At 49.7% G+C, this 22,178-nt stretch overlaps 1 protein-coding gene across 1 annotated transcript in view; it reads right to left on the minus strand.

The window, feature by feature from the left end:
* pole (polymerase (DNA directed), epsilon) overlaps positions 1-22,178 on the minus strand; it is a 204,791-nt gene that overhangs the window by 105,762 nt on the left and 76,851 nt on the right. Inside the window, exons 22-26 of the mRNA XM_072487322.1 lie at positions 19,427-19,519; positions 17,252-17,396; positions 16,173-16,330; positions 14,189-14,384; positions 6,999-7,213 (exon numbers count right to left, since the gene is read on the minus strand). Of these exons, the coding sequence (XP_072343423.1) occupies positions 6,999-7,213; positions 14,189-14,384; positions 16,173-16,330; positions 17,252-17,396; positions 19,427-19,519 (807 nt within the window). The remainder of the gene's footprint in view (positions 1-6,998; positions 7,214-14,188; positions 14,385-16,172; positions 16,331-17,251; positions 17,397-19,426; positions 19,520-22,178) is intronic.

The following is a 22,178-nucleotide window of genomic DNA, read 5'->3' on the forward strand; positions in this document are numbered from 1 at the left end:
AGGTGTGTCTCGGCTTGTGTGTGTGCGCGCGCGGCGGCGGCGGGGGGGGGGGGGGGTTAGAGTAGGCTAGGCTCCGTGGGAGTGCCGGGAGGGGGTCCGTGCTGGGGTGGAGGTTGGGGGTTGGAGGGGGTCCGTGCTGGGGTGGAGGTTGGGGGTTGGAGGGGGTCCGTGCCGGGGTGGAGGTTGGGGGTTGGAGGGGGTCCGTGCCGGGGTGGAGGTTGGGGGTTGGAGGGGGTCCGTGCCGGGGTGGAGGTTGGGGGTTGGAGGGGGTCCGTGCCGGGGTGGAGGTTGGGGGTTGGAGGGGGTCCGTGCCGGGGTGGAGGTTGGGGGTTGGAGGGGGTCCGTGCCGGGGTGGAGGTTGGGGGTTGGAGGGGGTCCGTGCCGGGGTGGAGGTTGGGGGTTGGAGGGGGTCCGTGCCGGGGTGGAGGTTGGGGGTTGGAGGGGGTCCGTGCCGGGGTGGAGGTTGGGGGTTGGAGGGGGTCCGTGCCGGGGTGGAGGTTGGGGGTTGGAGGGGGTCCGTGCCGGGGTGGAGGTTGGGGGTTGGAGGGGGTCCGTGCCGGGGTGGAGGTTGGGGAGGGGGTCCGTGCCGGGGTGGAGGGGGGGGTCCGTGCCGGGGTGGAGGTTGGGGAGGGGGTCCGTGCCAGGGTGGAGGTTGGGGGGGGGGGGGGGGGTCCGTGCCGGGGTGGAGGTTGGGGAGGGGGTCCGTGCCGGGGTGGAGGTTGGGGAGGGGGTCCGTGCCGGGGTGGAGGTTGGGGAGGGGGTCCGTGCCGGGGTGGAGGTTGGGGAGGGGGTCCGTGCTGGGGTGGAGGTTGGGGGTTGGAGGGGGTCCGTGCCGGGGTGGAGGTTGGGGAGGGGGTCCGTGCTGGGGTGGAGGTTGGGGAGGGGGTCCGTGCTGGGGTGGAGGTTGGGGAGGGGGTCCGTGCTGGGGTGGAAGTTGGGGGAGGGGGTCCGTGCCGGGGTGGAGGTTGGGGAGGGGGTCCGTGCCGGGGTGGAGGTTGGGGAGGGGGTCCGTGCTGGGGCGGAGGTTGGGGAGGGGGTCCGTGCCGAGGAGGGTGATGGGAGGGCAAATGAGTTGGTCCACCTGGCCAGGTGCCAGCCTCCAACAGTTGGACCCATGCGGTCCATGCCACCTGGCTGGGGGGAGGAGGGGACATGGGCAATGATGACATGTCGTCGTTCCCCTCCCCCCCACCAGGCCGTCATGTTTTCAGACCATCCAGCGATGTTGGCCGCCGTGGTGGCAGCCGCTCATGTCTATGTTGCCCTGGATGAGGAGGAGGAGGAGGAGGAGGAGGGTGCCAGAGAGGCGGCGCAGGCTGCCGCAGAGGGGCAGGCGGCAGCCGCCCAGGCTGGAGGGACACCTGACCGACAGGACGAGGAGGGGGAGGAGGACGTCGCGGCCCCACGGCAACGGAGGCACCCGAGGGCGCCCCGTGTGTACCGGCCCCGGCAGTCATACCAGGACCTCACGGACCGGGAATGCAGGAGGAGACTCCGGATGAGCCGGGAAACCGTGGCACACATCTGCCACCTGCTGGCACACCTGTCACCGCGTGGCACTGGCGGGGGACACCCTCTCCCCGTGTCCGTCAAGGTTACGGTGGCCCTGAACCTTTATGCAACGGGGTCATTCCAGGCACCGAGTGGGGACCTGTCCGGCATATCGCAGACATCGGTGCACCGGTGCATCCGGGCAGTGACAGATGCCCTTTATGCCATGGCGCACCGCTACATCTGCTTCCCCGTGGACCGGGACAGCCAAGATGCCCGGGCCGTGGGCTTCTCTGCCGTGGCCGGGTTCCCCATGGTCCAGGGCGCGATCGATGGGATGCACGTCGCCGTGCGGCCACCTGCAGATAACAGGGCCGTGTTCACTAATAGGAAGGGGACCTATTCAATGAACGTACAGGTGGTCTGCGACCACCGCTTGATGATCCTGCACGTCTGCGCCCGTCACCCAGGCAGTGTACACGACTCATTCGTGTTGTCGCGGTCATCCATCCCCGGCATGTACGAGGGACGCCATCCCCGGCTGAGGGGCTGGTTGCTGGGCGACAGGGGCTACCCATTGCGATCGTGGCTGATGACGCCTATACGGAGGCCACGCAATGAGGCGGAGAACCGCTACAATGATGCCCATGTAGCGACAAGGGGAGTGATAGAGAGGTGCTTTGGCGTGCTGAAGATGCGTTTCAGGTGCCTGGACCTCTCTGGGGGTGCCCTCCAGTATCGGTCAGATAGGGTCGGCCGCATCATTGTGGTGTGCTGCGTCCTGCACAACATAGCCCAGCAGAGGGGCGATGTGCCGCAGGCAGAGGGCGGCGGAGTGGAGGAGCAGCAGGAGGAGGCACAGTCCTCCCCAGATGAGGGGGATGGGGGCAATGGTCAGGGCAGACGGGGTAGACACAGGCGGGTGGCTGTCCACCGTTACCGGCTGGCCCAGCGGGCACGGGACAGACTGATAGCCGCCCGCTTCACTGACTAGATGGGCGTGGGAATCGGGTAGTATGGCCACAGACCGCACACCATGGCAACAGCCGACCACCCACACCCCCCACCCATCCACCCACCCTGCACCCTCACCCCCTTCCCCAACCCCACACACCCCACCCGCATGCACACCACCCCCCCCCCCCCCCCCCCCCCAATTGCCGATCTACCGGCGGCACAACGGGCCGGGCTCACCCAGTTGCGGGTGGACGCGTGTCTATCGCAGGCCATGGAGGATGATGACAACCCGCCCTGCGATGAGCTCATGGCTCTACATCGTTGGACTATGTCTGACCCATGGCCACAGGACCACCATCCACCCGGACCATCCCTGCATGCGGCTGTGACACTGCAGCGCACGGTCCCGTCCTCTGCCCGGGGGATGTTGATGGCGGCCCAGGGGGAAGGGGGCAGACTCACCTGGGGCTGAGGTAAGACCACCCGTCACACACACACTTGCGCTCAACGTACATGACACGCCCGCACACGTTGGACAGAGCACAAAGGCAGCTTCGGTAGGTGTAACATTGACTTTAATAACCAAAGGAGTTCATGCACGTGCCCTAGCCCCTAAAACTCATCCGTGCCCTGCACCCGTGCCAACTTACTCAGTGTCTAATTGTTTGGCCTTACAGGCCCTTTGACTAAGTCTACGTGGTTCCCCAGACGGTACAGCAGAACTGGAGGTGGACACCTGTGATTCCTACCCTCTGACACTGGATCCCTTTGGCGGCCGTTTCCTGGGGCGTCCTGGCCTAGATGGGCCAGGCTGCGGCCCGGGCGTCTGGGATGGCGAGCTGCCAGCCTGTCCTGCCCGTTGCCCACCCGATGCACCTGGGACGGGGGGGGGGGGAAGAGTCCGAGGTGTCGCGGTGTACCGGGACATCCCCTACAGAGGGAGCGGGGACGGACCACACCACCTCCTCCTCCCTCGGGGTGCCCGATGGCCCCCAGGCCTCTACATGGGTGGGGGATGCGAACGGACTGGCCATCCGACGCCCCCCCCGACATCTGGCGCTGCCAGTCCTGGAGGCCCGTGCCGGTATCGACAGGGGTCTGCAGGTTTGCAGCCATGGAGCCCAGGGTGTTGTCAAACCCTGTCTGTGACAGTGCGACGCCGGCTCGCACATGGCCACTGGCGCCGATGCCCTCAGCGATGGCCTGCAGAGACTGGGCCTTGGCCTGCAGAGACTGGGCCTTGGCCTGCAGAGACTGGGCCTTGGCCTGCAGAGACTGGGCCTTGGCCTGCAGAGACTGGGCCTTGGCCTGCAGAGACTGGGCCTTGGCCTGCAGAGACTGGGCCTTGGCCTGCAGAGACTGGGCCTTGGCCTGCAGAGACTGGGCCTTGGCCTGCAGAGACTGGGCCTTGGCCTGCAGAGACTGGGCCTTGGCCTGCAGAGACTGGGCCTTGGCCTGCAGAGACTGGGCCTTGGCCTGCAGAGACTGGGCCATGGCCTGCTGAGACTGGGCCATGGCCTGCTGAGACTGGGCCATGGCCTGCTGAGACTGGGCCATGGCCTGCTGAGACTGGGCCATGGCCTGCTGAGACTGGGCCATGGCCTGCTGAGACTGGGCCATGGCCTGCTGAGACTGGGCCATGGCCTGCTGAGACTGGGCTATGGCGTTGAGCGCCTCTGCCATCTGGCACTGGCACTGGCTCATGGCCTCCTGTGAGAGGGCAGCCATTTCCTGGGCCACAGACGCCGCCTGCACGGAAGGCCCCAGGCCTCGCAAACCGTTCCCCATGTCTGACACCGTCGCACCCATTGCCTCCACCGCGGACGCCACCCGTGCGGTGTCAGCCTGGGTGGCACGCATGACCGGGACCACTCCCAGCTCCTGGACGCGGGTGGACTCCTCCACCTGCGACCGCAGCCGCCGCAAGCCACCCGTCACCCTCTTCGCTCGTCTCCGGGTCGGTGGTTGCATCGGATCTATGTGTGGGTGTGGTAACTGCAGGAACCCGGGATCCATCTGGGCGGCAGATGTTCGCTTGGCCTGGGTTGCCCTCCGACCGCCCGGTCCCTCTGCTGCTCCTACCTCCACCTGCTGTACCGGGACGGCTGTGTTGTGCGCACCAGTGAGTGTACCAGACGCCTCATCACTAAAGTGCCCAACCGTGGTGAGTGTTTCTGCGATGGTGGAGGGTGTTGGTGACAGCAGTGGCGTTGTGTCGTGCTCTTCGTCCCACTCTGAGTCCATGGCACTTTGGGGTGGGGGTTCGTCTCCACCCATCCACTCTGAGTCACTGTCCGGTATTTCGTCTTCCCGGGTAGGGGTGTCCCGGGTAGGGGTGTCCCGGCTCGGATGTGACGGGGGCCTGTGGCTGCCCCCCTCATCGCTGGGTGGTCGTTCCCGCACGTGACGGGGGTGTCGTCTCCCTGTTGCTCCAGGTCTCTCCGTCTCCCGTGGTGTGCAAGGGGCATCCTGCGGGCGTCGCATGCTGGAGGGTCCGGGTCTCTCCGTCTCCAGTGGTCTCCGAGGGGCATCCTGCGGGCGTCGCATGCTGGAGGGTGCGGGTTCTCCGTCTCCTGTGGTCTCCGAGGGGCATCCTGCGGGCGGTGTGCATCTGCGGGGATGGGTGCCTGGACGTTTGGTCCTGCGATACACAATGAAGCATGCATGGTTAGCCATCAGGCAGTGATCAGGTGATACGGGGGAGGGGGATATAGGGGAGGGGGGATATGGGGACGGGCTGTTGGTGGCTCACTTGCTCGTGGGCCCCCGACCTCTGCATCAGCAACCTCCCGGTCATCAGGTCCGCCAGCCAGTTCCAGGGCCCTTTCCTCGTGTACGGTCAGTGGCCTCTCATCAGCGGGCCCTCCTCCAGTCCTCACATGCGCGCTTCTCCTGTTGGGGGGGGGGGGGGGGTGGTGGCAGGGATAAAAGGCAACAGTGTTAGGCAGGTATATGAATGCACGCCATCAGTTGCGCGTGCATTGCAGAGGTTAAGGTTAGGGCTGGATTCACTTGGGGATATGGGGGCGGGGGGGGATATGGGGGCGGGGGGGATATGGGGGCGGGGGAGATATGGGGGAGGGGGGGGATATGGGGGAGGGGGGGATATGGGGGAGGGGGGGGATATGGGGGAGGGGGGGATATGGGGGAGGGGGGGATATGGGGGAGGGGGGGATATGGGGGAGGGGGGGGATATGGGGGAGGGGGGGGATATGGGGGAGGGGGGGATATGGGGGAGGGGGGGATATGGGGGAGGGGGGGGATATGGGGGAGGGGGGGATATGGGGGAGGGGGGGGATATGGGGGAGGGGGGGGATATGGGGGAGGGGGGGGATATGGGGGAGGGGGGGGATATGGGAGGCTCACCCTGCCTGCTCCGACGAGGTCGTTCACCTTCTTGTGGCACTGGGTGCCTGTCCGTGGTGTCAGGGCCACAGCGGTGACGGCCTCTGCCACTTCCCTCCACAGACGCCGGCTGTGGCGTGGGGCAACTCTGCGGCCGTGCCCGGGATACTGGGCGTCCCTCCTCTGCTCCACCGCGTCCAGGAGCGCTTCCACATCGCGTGGCTCGAACCTCGGGGCTGAGCGACGGCCAGCCATCCAGTCGGGTGTTGCGGTCGGGTGTTCCGGTCGGTTGGGGGTGGGGGTGCGCGGCCTTATGAGCCGTCACGCCGTGCAGCGCGTATGACGCTGCACGGCGTGAACCACTGCGCAAGCGCGGATCCCGTTACGTCGCTGCTGGCCCATTTCGGGCCGGAGACTATCGTCCCATTTTTATGACGTGACGCAAGTGGGATTTGCGCCGTTTTTTTGCGCCGATCGGCGGACTTTCCGCCGATAACGGAGAATTTCGCCCAATATGTCTGAAAATGCAATACTGATGTGTTAATGTCAGTTCGGATTATGTGCTCAAGTGTACATTTCAAATTTATCACCTTCTGACTTAGGGAGGAGAATTCTACTCGCTGAGTCAAGCTGAAGCTTGAAGACAGGAGCAAACAAACACACATCCAAACTTAGAATTAGCTTCCTCTGGCAGAAACTGAATTTATAACTGGGGACAAATTCATTTTGGGCGGCGCGGTAGCTCAGTGATTATCACTGTTGCTTCACAGCACCAGGGACACAGGTTTGATTTGTGCCTTGGGTCACTGTCTGTGCAGAGTCTGACCGTTCTCCTCGTGTCTGCGTAGGCTTCCTCCGGGTGCTCTGGTTTCCTCCCACAAGTCCTGAAAGACGTCCCTCGTTAGGTGAATTGGATATTCTGAATTCTCCTTCAGTGTACCCGAACAGGCACCATAGTATGGTGACTAGGGGATTTTAACAATAACTTCATTGCAGTGTTAATATAAGCCTACTTGTGACACTAATAAAGATTATTTTAATAAACTCCAATTTTCTCTCTATTTATGATCGCAGATATTCACTCATATTTGAGCATATTATACTTCCCACTTTAATATTGGTTTATTCTACAATACAAATAATTATTGCAAGAAAACCAAGGAACCAATTTAGGAAGGGACATTCCTATGTTTGACTTCTCTTACCTTTCAGTGACTGGGGATCCCTCTGGTTTCTTGGAAATGACAAAACGGCAACTGAGCCCTGCGTCCTTCACCATTTGATCCCCAAGAAATTCGGCGAGCCTTTTGGCCGTGCTTATGGAGGTAGACTTTTGTTCTCCATAATCCTCTAATTTACGGGACATCGATCGATTCTCAGAGATCAATTCAAACAGCTCCAAGTCAGGCATGTTAGCTGCCTATGAATTGAAACAAAGGGGTCAAATTACCCATAAGAAACTACTTTCTCAAATTAAGCACGTCGATCAACATTTACACTTCCATTTGGAAAATAAATTTGTATAAATGGTCCGCTCTGCTCAGGTACTGAACCCCCATTTCAAAACAGGAGGCAGCACTCCAAAGATAAGGGGGGGGAAAAAAAACAGATTCTGGTGTTCTTGCAAATTTGTAAAATCGTGATGATTCAAACTTGGACAAAATTATGGTTATGTCAAATTCATCAACCATTCCCGCTGACAGAATAGCAATGCCATAAAACGATGCCTGTGATAAGCTGGAACTCCACACTGGTAACTCTGGATCAGCCAAATTTGTCTAAGCTTGCCAGATGACGGTGCCGACCAGTTTTTTTCAGTTGTTTGGTAGCGCAGAACTTTATTGTTGAATAAAAGAAACATTCTATCAAAGTTTTTCATCTTTCACTCATCGCGATAAACGACAGCTCAGAAGATAAACAAACAGTAAAGGAACAATAATTGGTACTGCATGAGAAGAGAGTGTTGATTGGTTGGCAAGTGGACTCTGGCAGAGGTGTCATCATGGAGCATGCAGCAGAGAACGGTTGCCTGCCAAACTTTTATTCAAATCCAAACCAGGCTGGTCGACTTTGATTGGTCACGGCATTGCCCATGGGAAATGAACCAGGGATTGGCTGCCCCCCAAGCTTTTGTTTAGTTGGAAAAGACACAATGTATGTTCCTTTTATCTACAAAGGACAGGGCCCCGTGTGTGAATGTATGTGGCTCATAGAATGCGCAAGTGAGTCACACTGCGAGGTCAACTGATAATCTGATAAAGTCTGCACTTCCAGGCAATTGCCTTGAAAACTTTACCTGGGAACATAGTAGATTTCCCAGCACACCTTAGGGGTAGCCCCTCCGCAACCAGAACTAAGACTTTTAGTGACTCCTAAGATTGCACACGGTCACCTTCTCTTCATGCTATGCTTTGGTGATATCAGCCAAAGACATGAGTTAATTGTACACATGGATGCTGCGACACGCAGCTTGGTCTTTCCACCTCTCCACTTCATCCGAGACTTAGAAACCAGACTGCTTATCAGACATCCAGACTTGCATAATCCATTATTTTGTCAGGCTATATTTTAGGAAAGCAGAAACTATATGCTGTGTCATGAATGCCACACCTTTATCATTTATTTAATCTCCTATCATTGGCCTTAGCCTGAACCAAATTGCTCTCAACCTGAGCATTGTATTTAACCATGTGCCTGATTTTCAACCTCATAACCTGTCCATCACAAAGTCCGTCTACTTCCACCTGCATGAAACTACTTGTTCGGCTTTCGCCTCAGTCTCACCCATGCCTTTGTCACCTCCATACTATCCCAATGCTCTCCAGTCAAACCTCCCATCTCCACTATGCATCAACCTCAGCTCATCCAAGTTAGTGCTGCCTCACCCTATCATACAGAGTTTAACATCTGTGACCTCCATTAACTTCCAGGCCCTCAATACCGACAATTAAAAATGTTCATGCTCCTTCTGCAACCTTCCCAGAAATATACACTCCTCTGCCTCTTAATCTCTTTCTCCTCCTTCAAGACCCTTTTAAACATCACCTCTTAGACCTAACTTTTAATTACCCCCCTCCCTCCCACCCCCCTAAATATCTTGCTTTGACTCGGTAGCTAATTCCATCTCATTATGCTTCAATGAAACATGATGGAATATTTTTTGTTGTAAGGGGCTATCTAATTGCAAGTTGCTGTTGGGATTTACCCTTGACTGCAACTTCCCAATAGCATAAAAACATAGATGCTTTAAAGTCGTGAGCCGTTTTAAGTTTCTGTGCCAAAATCTGCATACCACAAACAAAATGATGTGCATTCATTCTGTCAGTCTGTGTAAACAATAAAAGGAATACAATTGCAGATGGGGCGGAGGGGTCCAAGCCAAAACAAGATACAATATCTGTTCTTTTGTGTGTGGTCCCACTAATGAGGTCAAAGTAACTCACTCGGTGAATAATGTATTATTCAACCAGCCATTAGTGGCTGTTAGCAAGATCCTGCACCCATTAATAGCAGTTTACCGAATACATGGTCGACTTAGAAGTCAAATAAAGGTATTTTACTCGTTTGAACTGTTCAGACTCCAGAGTGGCTGTTTTTCTCCACAATAATAAAAATACGTATGTGCAGGCTGGTGCTCACCTCAAGGATGAGCGACATGTCAACATTGTAACAACTACTTCAGGGGTCAACTGAAAATAAATTCATGAACACTATTTATAGCAGTATTATGTAAAGGGAAAATCTTTTGCTGTTATTTCTAAAGAGACCATAAATACATTCATAGGCAGAATTTTACGGCCCTGTCATGGCAGGGGCAGGCTAGAAAATGGGGAGAGGCGGTCAAAAGTCCATTGACCAAAGAGAAAATCTCAACAGGTCTGGCAGCATCTGAAAAGAGAAAAGAGCTAAGGGGCAGCACAGTAGCACAGTGGATAGCACTGTGGTTTCACAGCGCCAGGGTCCCAGGTTCGATTCCGCGCTGAGTCACTGTCTGTGCGGATCCGGTCTGCACGTTTTTCCCGTGTCTGCGTGGGTTTCCTCCGGGTGCTCCGGTTTCCTCCCACAGGCCAAAGACGTGCAGGTTAGGTGGATTGGCCATGATAAATTGCCCTTAGTGTCCAAAAAGGTTAGGAGTTATCGGGTTACGAGGATAGGGTGGAAGTGATAGCTTAGAGGGTCTTTTCACAGTAAATTCATTGAAGCCTACTTGTAACAATAAGCGATTATTAAGTGGGTCACTGCAGACTCGATGGGCTGAATGGCTTCCTTCTGCACTGTATCTATGTTCTATTTTCGAATCCAAAGCTGAGCTTTGACAAAGGATCATCTGAACTTGAAACGCAAGCTCTTTTCTCTCCCAGCAGATGCTGCCAGACCTGCTGAGATTTTCCAGCATTTTCTCTTTGGTTTCAGTTTCCAGTATCCGCAGTAATTTGCTTTTTGACAAAAGTCCATTGAATTAGGCAGGATCACCACCAGTGGGAGGGCAGTAAAATTCTGTGCCTGGTTTACGATTTCACCAGAGATACCAAAATGGAGAAATTTTTGACTCATTTATTTATAGTATTGCTTCAATATTAAAGCAGTTAAAGAAAATTAACCTGTTGCCACAACCTGTGTCTTTCTGCTAGAGGTTTCCTCTTCACCCGACAATCCCATAAACGGATCTCCTTTCCTGATCTGGACTGCACCTTTGTCTGTCCACATCTAGTTCAGGGGTTCTCATACTGGGGTGTGGGAGATGTTTGTGTGCATGGGACCCATGCCTGTGAGGGGGAGGCCTCTGTGTGTGTGTGTTGGGGGGGGGGGGGGGGGGGGGCAGAAGAGTGCCCATGTCTGATAAAAGTATCAGCTTTCCAGCATCATTCCTTCCATTAAAAATGGCAGACGGTAAAACCTTTTTAAAAAATAGGATTATTTTTTACATTACGCCCTCCTATATTGGGTACTACTTTCAGGGTTAATGTTAAGGGGCCATAGGGAGATGGCTTAGCCAGGGGTTAATGTGAGGGGCCCATGCAGCTGGTGAATGCATTTGTGACTGACCATCTCTTCCTAATTCCTAATATCTGCATTGATAAAGCTGAAAAATACTTGGTTACATTTGATTTTGGTATTCACACTTACTTCCCAGCCAAAAACAAAGGGTGTCGCCATTATAAGAATGCTTGGGGTTCCCTGATGTATTTGGGAGATCACAAGGAGTTCCACGTCTCGAAAAGTTTGGGGAATCCTTTTCTTTAATAAAAAATTTTTATTGAGATTTTTGTGGTTTTTGAGTTTACAGAAAGAGATCATCGTGTATTTACATCGGAACCCGCCCCCCCTTTGCCCGCCCCTGTCAGATTCCCTAACCTCCCTCTCCTCCCCTGTTTAGGTGTGCCCCTGGTATTTTGGTTTGTATTTTTCTAGGGTTTTGCTCGTTTATGTCCGTTGGCCCCGGTAGAACCCTAGGTCATGTAACTGGTTTGGGGAGGGGGCTGCTGTCCCTGCTGTAGGGTCCTGCCTTTGTGGCCTTTCTCTCTCCCCACCCCCCATCATCTCAGCTGTTTCCACCTCCCCCCCCCCCCCCCCCACACACACCACCTCTCTGCCCCCACCCCCAATTTCCTCCCTCTTTCTATTCTTTAGTGCCTCAGTGGCCCCCATGAGGCTCTTTCTCCCCTCTCCTCCCCTCACTATCGGCTGCTAGCTTCAAACAGGTCTTGGAATAAGTTGGTGAATGGCTTCCATGTCTTGTGAAAGCCCCCTTGCAACCCTTGGATGGTGATTCGTTTTTTTCCAAGTGGAGAAATTTCCACAGGTCTGCAAGTTAGTCCGCAGCTTTGGGTAGCACTGCTGATTGCCAGCCAAGATTTCATCGGCGGACGATTAGGCAAGTCTGATACCTGGGCAGCGTGCGGTGCAGTGGTTAGCACTGGGACTGCGGCACTGAGGACCCGGGTTTGAATCCCGGCCCTGGGTCACTGTCCGTGTGGGGTTTGCATTCTCCCCATGTTTGTGTGGGTTTTACCTCCACAATCCAAAGATGTGCAGGTTAGGGCGATTGGCCACGCTAAAAATTGCTCCTTAATTGGAAAAAAAATAATTGGGTACTCTTTAAAAAAAAATTTAAACCAAAAAAAAAAAGTTACGTCTGATACCCCAAAGAATGCCACATATCGGGCTTGGCTCCCCACACCCCCACAACCTTGAACATTGCTTCAAAGGCGGCTGTCCAATACCTGACCATTCTGGGGAATGCCCAGAACATGTGGGTGTAGTTGGCCAAGCTTCCCTGGCACTGTTCACACTTGTCCTCTACCTCCAAGAAGAACCTTCCCATTCGGGTTCTGGTTCTGGGTGCTCAGTGCACCATTTTCAGTTGCATGAGGCTGAGCCTTGTGCATGTGGAGGTTGGAGTTCAGTGGTTCGCTCAGGGTCCCTACCCTATTTCAATCCCTAGTTCTTACTTCCATTTTCCCCTTGTCTCGGCCAGCGGAGAGTGTGCCCCTCCTCGCAGTCGCCCATACAGGTTCCTGCTGTTCCCCCCATGCAAATTGCCCTCGTCCATTAGTTCCTCTAACGTTGAATGTCTCGCCGTCCATGGGTATGTTGTTGTCTCCTTGTGGAGGAAGTTCTTTACCTGTTGGTGTCACAGTTTGTTCACATTGGGTATTGTAGGTTTTCTGTCAGTTCCTCTAACGTCGCTAGTCTATCCTCTATATAGAATTCTCTATTAGTCAGTGACCCCCGTCCTGCCTCCACCTCTTAAAGGTGGTGTCCATCATGGTTGGCGCAAACCTGTGGTTGCCGCAGATGGGGGCCATAGTGAACATATTGGTTAGGCCAACGTGCCGTCTCATTTAGTTCCAGGTTTGGAGTGTGGCAACCACCACTGCCGTGTTGAGTGCTTGGCTGGCGTGATGAGAGTGCCGTTGTGGCGAGGGCTCAGAGGGTCGGCCCTGTGCAGGAGCTCTATTCGAGCCTCACCCAACCCCTCTGCCCAATGGTAGTATTGTTGGTTTGGGAGGGCCAGGCCTCCCACGCTTCTTTTTCTCTGTAGGACCTTTTTGGGGTAATAAAGTAACAAATTTTCTCTCTAAACAGCAGGAGGTAAAAAACTAGGGGGCAGTTTATTTTAGATCTAGCATTACACAATGAGAAATGGTTAATTAGTACCCTTTAGTAAAAGGTGCCTCTGGAGAAAGAGAGATCATAATGATCTGTTTAAGAGTGATTTAGTTAAGTACAACACTAGGATTTTAAATCTGATTGAAGAAAATTACATAGGAGTGAGGTGAGAGCTGGCCAAGGTAGATTAATAAACTGGATTAAAAAAATGTAGATAAGCAATGGCAAACATTTTAAGAATCAATTCATAATTCATAACTAATATACATACATATCCTGAAGGAATATAGACACAGGAAAATAGATCCAACTGTGGTTAACAAGTTAAAGTCAAAAAAAGTAATAAGGCTGAGTGAGGCCTGGATTTAGAAATCAGTAAAGGATGACCAAAAAATTGACATGGAAAGTGAACTAGCCAAGGATGCAAACATAGAAATGTTATGATCTGTTCAATGGTGACTGCAATTCATAATGGCTTCATTGGCTGTAAAACACGTCGAGACATCCAATGGTCGTGAATGACAAAACACAGTACAAGGTTCCGAAAGAGAACAAGATTAAACTTTTGAGGCAGGAAGAACGAGAACTTTTGATTGGGCAGAAGTAAATGACAGAGACATTAAACAAATACTTTGCATCTGTTTCCATGGTAGAAGACACATAGCATTCCATAAATAGTAAGGAACAAATGGTCGAGAGAAAATAACAAAGGAAATTGGATATAAATAAAAATATTCAAGCAATTAAGCTGTACAATGACATAAACTAGCAATTGCCTGGTTTTAGTTCTGGAAAGAAAAAACCCAAAATATTTTATAAATTTTGGGACCATTATTCCAAATCTGAATAGTTCAGTTAACATCACATGCTTCTGTAGTTAAAATAAACATTTAAATTGCTTAAAGTATGCTGGTGTTATACTGTAGCCAGGGGAGAGCTTGGAGGATTCTTTAAGAAGGCTTCAAAAGGCACACAACTAACTTAACTAAAGTTTGGCCAAACCTCATTTGGTACCATTTACCCACAATGATGGCTCAATGTTTCAATATATTCTAAATGGACTGTTCGGTAAAATGTTCTCTTGCATGGAGTTTTCCAATCATCTATTTGACCTTTTATTTGCTGGAGAATATCAGTAGATGGACTTTAGGTATAGGAAAAGCAATTCTAAGCAAACCAGAGTAGTTTTTAAAAACAAAGACGCCGGCCTAAATGGGGGTCATTCTAGAAATATGGTGTTGACTGTATTGCTTCAGTAACAGCTAAATATTGTCACCCATACCTTGCTGTATAGTACATCCAACCAGTAATCTGCAACCTTGGCAACAGATGCATACACTTCTTCCAGCGTGGTGCCTTTCAGAAAGGCCTCGAAGACAGAAGACTGAAAAATCTTGATGAGCTGCAATTCCCCACGGCGCTTCACTTCAAAGCCTTTTAGTTCAGCCAGTGAACCATCCTCATTAAATACAGCATATCTGTCAAATGCAAAAGGTGTTGATGATAGTGGTTACTGAGTACCCACGGTTGCCTTCAAAACAAGTTTTCTGACTAAATGGGTCTCCCTCAAGTAATGGGCTATGTCAACATGGCTCTACCTTGCCAAACAGTCCATTAATCTCACACAGTAAGGTACCGAGAGGATTTGTAGTACCTATGTAACACAAGATTTTGTTTCTTTTAAGCATAAAAGCAAAATACTGCCAAATCTGGAAATCTGAAGCTGAAAATGCTGGGAAAACTCTGCGGGTCTGACAGCATCTGCAGAGAGAGAAAGAGTTAACATTTCAAGTCATAGGACTTCTTCAGAACTCTGAAGCCACACATTCAGTTGTTAGCTTACGCTTGAATACTGCTTGCTTCCATTTGTTGGATGGACCCAATTGTGGGGTGGAAATGGGATTTATTCCAAATTCTGGGAAGATGAACCTGAATAGTCCAAGCACTGGAAACTGAGAATAGGTGGGGTGGTTCCTTTCCCACACAGCCATCTTCTGTGCCATAAATCTTTCTACATTTTCTATAAAATCTGAAAAGGAGGAAAAGTGCAGGGGTGTAGGTAGAGGGAAGTACATGAATTGCCCCTCAGGAGAGTCAGCATAGAAACGATGTGCAGAATGGCCGTGTTTCTGTGCTGTTAGAATCCTATGTCTGGCCTTCATAGTTTACAGAAGCATGACCAAGGAAAATGGTGCCAGTAACTAGGAATTCCAAGCTCCCCAATACTTTTGTGGTGTTGGTAAATTGTATGAAAACCTACAGAAATAATTTAAAAACCTTGATGATTGCTTGAAAGGTGGCTGCATGGCAATAGACGGATGAAAAGCTTTCACTGGATATTCTTGCACGCAATTAGAAATGAGGAGCTGAAACCAAGTTGCTTTTAGTACTCTGAATTAATCTCATTTGTCATGGCATCCAATGTCAATAAGGATCTTACATGGGCACCAATGGCAGACTCTGAAGCAGCGAAAATCTGAGTGCGAGTTTCCTGGTGTCAGTGGTAGCAGATAAAGAGTTCCGAACGCATTTCTGGTGCTGCTAAAGTCTTAGCACCGCCATTATTAACTGACATACATGCAGGTGTGATTGATTGAGAATGGGGTTCAAGCAACAGAAACAAGTGAGGTAAAAGAATCAGCCTCCACAAAAGCCACAGCTTCCAATAATAGACGACTTGGTGAGGAATGGGCAACAATTAAGCCAGATACTCATTTATTTATCTGCACTGAACAGGATTGTCAGTTCTGTGGTTGGCAGCGCTCTTGCCAGGAAGCAAATAACATTTAAGAAAAACACAACTTTGCATTTTACAAGTTTAACAAAGTAACAACTCTGAAGAAGTCATACAAACTCAAAACGTTAATTCTTGTTTCTCTCTCCACAGATGCTGCCAAATCTTGTGCGTTTTTCCAGCATTTTGTTTTAATTTCAGATTTCCAGATTTTGCAGTATTTCGCTTTTATTAACTAGTGTGTGTAAATTTCAGGTATCAAGCCAAAGAAACGGGAATGATGTGACCGTCTTTACCTCCCCTTTTCTTTTTACTTATAGCTATCATGTACACACCAATCTTAAACATCAAATGACCATTTGGGGGGCGAAAAAAGCGATGCAATTTCTTTTTTTTCCAAAAACTTCACTCACCTGGACTCTTCAGTCAGCAAAGATCTTGGACCTCAGAGTACCAATGAATATCACCATAGGATATCAGCTAGTTTTATAAAGAATTACTGTGGAAAAGTGTCATTCCATTTTTGTCAAACCTTTTTTTGAGTTTCTTTCCTTCCTCTTTGGAAGCTGGCAGAATCATGGCCAGATAAGGGCCATCAACCTCAAAAAAGATGCTGTTTTCTAAGCGGGTGACAAAGGTCAATGTTGCAGGGTCCACAAGCTCCTGGTATTGTTCATTGGTGAATCGCTCCTGTAACAGAAAAGAGTTACAGTTTAGCTGCAAGCAAAATAAATATTCTCATTCAGCAATGTTACATATCCAGTACATTGAAGGCAACAATAGTACGGAGATGACACAATTTGATATTTGCATTTCTCTCTCCCAAAACACAAATACTGGCCAGAATTCTCTGGTTGTCGTGATTCAATTTTCCTGCTGGCAGCAGACTCCTGCCAGCGGGTTTGTGGCGGTGTGGAGTGGTTACACTGACAATCGGTGGGTAGATAGAATCCTGCCACCAGCGAACGTGCGGCCGAGAAACACGTGACTGACAGACCAGAGAATCCCGCCCACTAACTCCAATCCTCTGGAATTAGAAAATAGCCCTCGAGCAGTTCAGGGAAACAAAACGCTCAATAAAATATATAACTTTGGGGTTGGGTGCGCATCTTTATAACTTTATCTTTCCATCTACAAAAACACAACGTGAAAAACAGGAGTAGAAAATACAGGAATATCCCATTTGTTATATTCCAGAAAGTCTGTTGAAGGATCGCACTGGTGCCAATCTTTAGATTAACGGCATTCAAAAGACATCTCGACAAATAAATGAACAGGATGGGGGATAGAGGGATACGGCACTAGGAAGTGCTGAGGGTTTTGGCCAAGGGTGGTACAGGCTAGGAGGGCCAAAGGGCCTGTTCCTTTGCTGGATTGTTCTTTACTCAGTCTTATATTTATTTATAGAGTTCAACATTACAAGCACACATCTCCTAGCTCAACCATATCAAGTTTCAATAAGTGCTCAAGTGAAACCCAGTTAAAGCATTCAATTAATTGTACAATTCAATATTTTCATGCCCTCCCCACCTCAATCCCAGCACAATCTGTATACGTATCACATTAGATCAGTAATATTTAAAATGTTTCCTGAGCTGGTTTTGTCTTTACCTTCACCAGGATATTAAGCATAGCACCAGGGTAGGAGATTGTAATCTTTGACTTCTTAGCATTGCTTGACTTGACGACAAAGTTCTCTGGGAAAGAATTAGGAATGACACACCAAATACCATCAGTGTCCAGCTCCAAGGGTCGCCTGTTAACAAAACAAATCTGTTGAGAGATTTTTGTTTGTAGTGAGATTTTCAGATGTCACAAATATCACACATTAGCCTAAAACAAAAGACGGGCACTTTTCCCTGCAACACAAAAACAGCTACTGGCTTTCTCAATAGTTAGTAAAGCTCAATTCCTAAGGCACTGCCAAGCGTCACTGTACTCAGATTTAACTGAGTGTTTGGTTAATTCCCTTCACTTATCCCTTTCACATAGGGGGCCAGTTAGCTCAGCTGGCTGGATGGCTAGCACGTGGTCATCTAAGGAGCCCTGTTGTATTTCCCTTATCTTTCACTCTTGTGTTAATGTATAGGGTCAGTGCCTGAAGCACCACTTACTTAATGATCACTCATTGTTCTGGCAAAAGCTTTTCTCGTCAGTTTTTGTTCCATTTTACCCCACCTGGATCACTTCTCATCACATTAGCTCTCTTCTAACTTTGAAGTTATATATTAGATTGAGGCAGCACGGTGGCACAGGAGCGGCATGGTGGCACAGTGGTTAGCATTGCTGTCTCAGTGCCAGGGACCCGGGTAGAATTCCGGCCTCGGGTGACTGACTGTGTGGGGTTTGCACTTTCTCCCCTTGTCTGCGTGGGTGCTCTGGTTTCCTCCCACAGTCCAAAGATGTGGTTAGATGGGGTTACAGGGATAGGTCAGGGGAGCGGGCCTGGGTAGGGTGCTCTTTCAGAGGGGTGTGCACTCGATGGGCCGAATGGCCTCTTTCTGCGCTGTAGGGATTCTATGACTCTAATTGTTTCTTGCTCTTCTCATTACTAATCTAAACTTTTTGATACAATGATCAGTCTTACCCAACTGTTGCCCCACAGACACGTGGTTCACCTAATTTCACAGCAGTAGATCCAGCAATACTGCCTTTCGAGTTGCATTGAGAACATACTGATCATGGAAGTTCTCCCGAACACATTTCAGAAGTTCTTCTCCTCCTTACCCTTTCCCCTATTTGGGTAATATCAATTGTTAGTCCATCCAGTTTATCAGCTACCTCCTTTTTCCCTAGGAATTTTGTTACATCTTCCTCCTCAGTAAAGATAGAGGCAAAGTGCTAATTTAGTAACTCAGTCATGTCTTCTGTCTCCATGAATTAATCTCCTTTTGGTCACCAATCTGCCTTGCCCCTCCGCCTTCTTTCCTTCTCTATCTTTCCTGAACAACTTGTAACCAGGAACATGTAGTACTCAGTGCTGCCATTTTCGTGCTAGGTCTGTTATCTCAACATCATAATTTTCTCACTTGGCTATGTGCACCTATAGCTCTTTTTTTCATATCTCTACCCAAAGACAGGGCGATCATTTGCCGAACCAAGGCAAAGCACCATGATTCTTTGACTATAACGTATGATGAACGACACTTACGACGATTATAAATTGACACCCTTTTGCACTTTACCATGCTGGTTTTGGCTTTACAACATCACGCCAGTGAAAAGTGTATGTTGCCTTACGTTCTGCCTTTCATTGTCACAGAGTGATACACTTGAAAAGTGCTTTGAAAGTATAGGCATTAAAGGCAGCATGGTGACGCAGTGGTTAGCATTGCTGCCTCGTGGCGCCGAGGTCCCAGGCTCGATCCCGGCTCTGGGTCACTATCCGTGTGGAGTTTGCACATTCTCCCCAAGTTTGCGTGGGTTTCGCCCCCCCCCCACCCCCGCGCCCCACAACCCAAAGATGTGCAGGGTAGGTGGATTGGCCACGCTAAATTGCCCCTTAATTGGAAAAAATGAATTGGGTACTCTAAATTTATTTTGTTTAGAAGAAGTATAGGCACTATTGCATTGTGGGAGATACTGGAAGACAATTACACTGAAATAAGATCGCACAAACTTTTCATTATTCAGGGAAAATAGTATATCGCCCCTTGGGAAAGGAGCCAATCCCTCATTTACAATATTGTTCCTGTGGGAAAACCAGTTCCGACTTACAATGTTAATTTCAAGGAACCAATTGTGTCACAATTCTTAGAGGACTGCCTGTACTTCATAATGACTTACCCAATTTGTTCGATCAACTCTCTGGCCTGTTTGATAATATTAGCTCCAGTGTGACAGACAATCCCAGCCATTTCCATAGAATACCAACGAGCCCTGCCAGGCAGAGAGCACACACAAAAAAGTTATTTCCCCGGATTTCATAATCATTTTGAGTTTAGCTGCAGTAAAGTACCCTCCAGGGTTGAAAAGATAAAATGGTCCAGTTTTAACACCTCTCGAGATGCTAGATTAGACAATTTTTAAACTGTTCCATGTGGTCTGACCCCAATGATTACAAAATGCCTTAAAGTGTTTAGAATAGCATGGGAACAGAGCCAATAATGTGCAAGTGCAATAAACTTGCAAACATAAGCTGTGTGGTAGATAAAACATACAAAATAAATTTGGTGAAAGAAAATCATTCAACAGATATTTCGTCAGTCACCCTCCTCGTGTTAGGACCGGATTAGAAAGACTTATGTGGAATACTTATTCTATCCCAGTTCAAATTTCTTACATCTGATTGGCTAATATGAAAAACATCAAATTACAAAATTTACCAATTCTAACTTGGTCAGTTGCAATTTATTTTTAAGAAACGATAATACAAAACAAGTTATTTGAAATATTTCTTTATAGGTTTTCCATGCATCATTTTTCCCCTTCAACCAATTCCACTGAGTTCAAACAAAACGGGCCACACAAATGTGCACCTCACGGAGATTAGTATAAATGACTCTTGGAAGGGTTTAGGTTCAGCAGAGGCCAAGGTTGATTCAAGCTGGGCTGATCTGGCAGAAAAGCTGGTCAGCTTGTTGGAATTGAACAAAGAGGACAGATGGGATCAAAAGGAAATGCACTTGCTGTAACTGACATTGATTTTAATGAGGAGAATCCCAGGCATTTGCAAAAAACAAAAAACCTTCACCTAATAATTCAGCTTCAATCGACTTTAGCATCAGGCACTCAGCACACAGTAGGACCCTTCAAGAAAATGTTCTCCAGGAATTTATAATTTAAGGAACACAGGAATTCAACATTATTTAATTTTACATTGTTTTAGTATATTCTAAATGTTACTTTTACTGGTACATTTTCAACTGGAATACATACAAAAGAAGGCAGTTCAAACCAACTTAAAATGTTTGAAGACATTTGATTTTTTTCCCCATTTGCCAATAATTGTAGCAAATTGATGGCCCAGTTTAAAGTTTTCATTATTTACTGATACTGACCGACCAAATCAAAAACATTGCAATTCATTCATGTTCATATTCAGTTAATTGCATACATAGTCATTTAACAGATAAGCCCCCATTTCAGTCAGTTATCCACTAATTCCTGCACAGCCTTGTGAAGATCTGAGATGAAACAATCTTCAAAGTCTTGATGTAACATATGCACCAGACACAAGAGATAGATTTAATTATTTCATTCAGTTTCCAGGAAAAAACTGCAGCAATTGGATTTACTAAGAGATAATCCCATTTGATCCCATAGGATAAATTACATTTCAGCTGCAGTATCACTGCGCATTTTTGACATGGAGGAGAAAAATAAACTGTGCACATATAAAAACATTTTAGACCAAGCCCAGTTAATGCAGCCACAGTCTACAGCATCAGAATAGAAAGGTTATCAGCCCACTGTGTCCACGTAACTCTGTGAAGCTACTCACAGTTAGTCACACTCCCCACCCCCCATGCTTATTCCCTAGAGCCTTTATTTTGTTTTCTTTTCAGATAATTATCAAATTCTCTCTTGAAACCCTTGATTTCATGTGGCTCCACTTCCTCCCCAGGCAGTACATTCCAGATCCAGCCATTCATATCAACATATGAATTCTGGATCAGAAATAAGCCATTCAGCCCCTCTGCGGACTTTGCACTTTCTCCACGTGTCTACGTGGGTTTCTTCCAAGTGCTCCGGTTTCCTCACAAAGTCCAAAGATGTGCGCGTTAGGCGGATTGACCATGCTAAATTGTCCTTAGTGCTCAAAAAGGCAAGGTGCGGTTACTGGGTTACTAGGTTACGGGGATAGGGTGGAGGAGTTGACTTAGGTAGGGTGCTCTTTCCAAGGGCCGGTGCAGGCTCGATCGGCCGAATGGCCTCCTTCTGCACTGTAAATTCTATGATTCTAAGCCTGTTCCTTCATTCATTAAGATCATGGCTGAACAGACTGCGGCCTCAATGCTACTTTCTTGCCTACCCTCAATACCCTTTGACTCCCTTGATAGTCAAGAAACCATCTATCCGCCACTGCCTTAAAAAATATTCCATGATCCCAGCCGCTACTGCCCTTTGGAAAAAACAAGTTCCACAGACCCTCTGAGGGAAAGAAATTCACCTCATCTCAGTCTTAAATGAGACATCTTGGGCTGTATTCTCTGTTCCCCGACGCAAAAATCACGTTCGGCGACGGGGCAGAAAATCCGTTTTGACGCCCATATTGGGAGCGGCATCGGTTTTTGTATTCTCTGCCCCCTGAAAAGCAGCGTACACTTGCGCCAATTTTCCTGGCCTCAGACCATTGCCTGAGGCCCGCCCCGCGATGCTGCGTCCCCGACCAGCCGAGTTCCCGACGGCTTGGGGTAAGTGTGCTCACACCGTCCGGGGACCTCGCGTGGCAGCTGCGGACTCAGTCCTGGACAGCCAGTCGGGGAGGGCCGATCCGCAGGCAAGGGGAGCTTTATTCGGGTCTGGCAGCACTGTGGGCTGGCAGTCCAGGACACATGAGCGGTCAAAGAGTGACACTACTTTTGCTGTCCGGGTC

This window comes from Scyliorhinus torazame, chromosome 1 (assembly GCF_047496885.1).
Source record: "Scyliorhinus torazame isolate Kashiwa2021f chromosome 1, sScyTor2.1, whole genome shotgun sequence".
Lineage (NCBI taxonomy): Eukaryota > Metazoa > Chordata > Chondrichthyes > Carcharhiniformes > Scyliorhinidae > Scyliorhinus > Scyliorhinus torazame.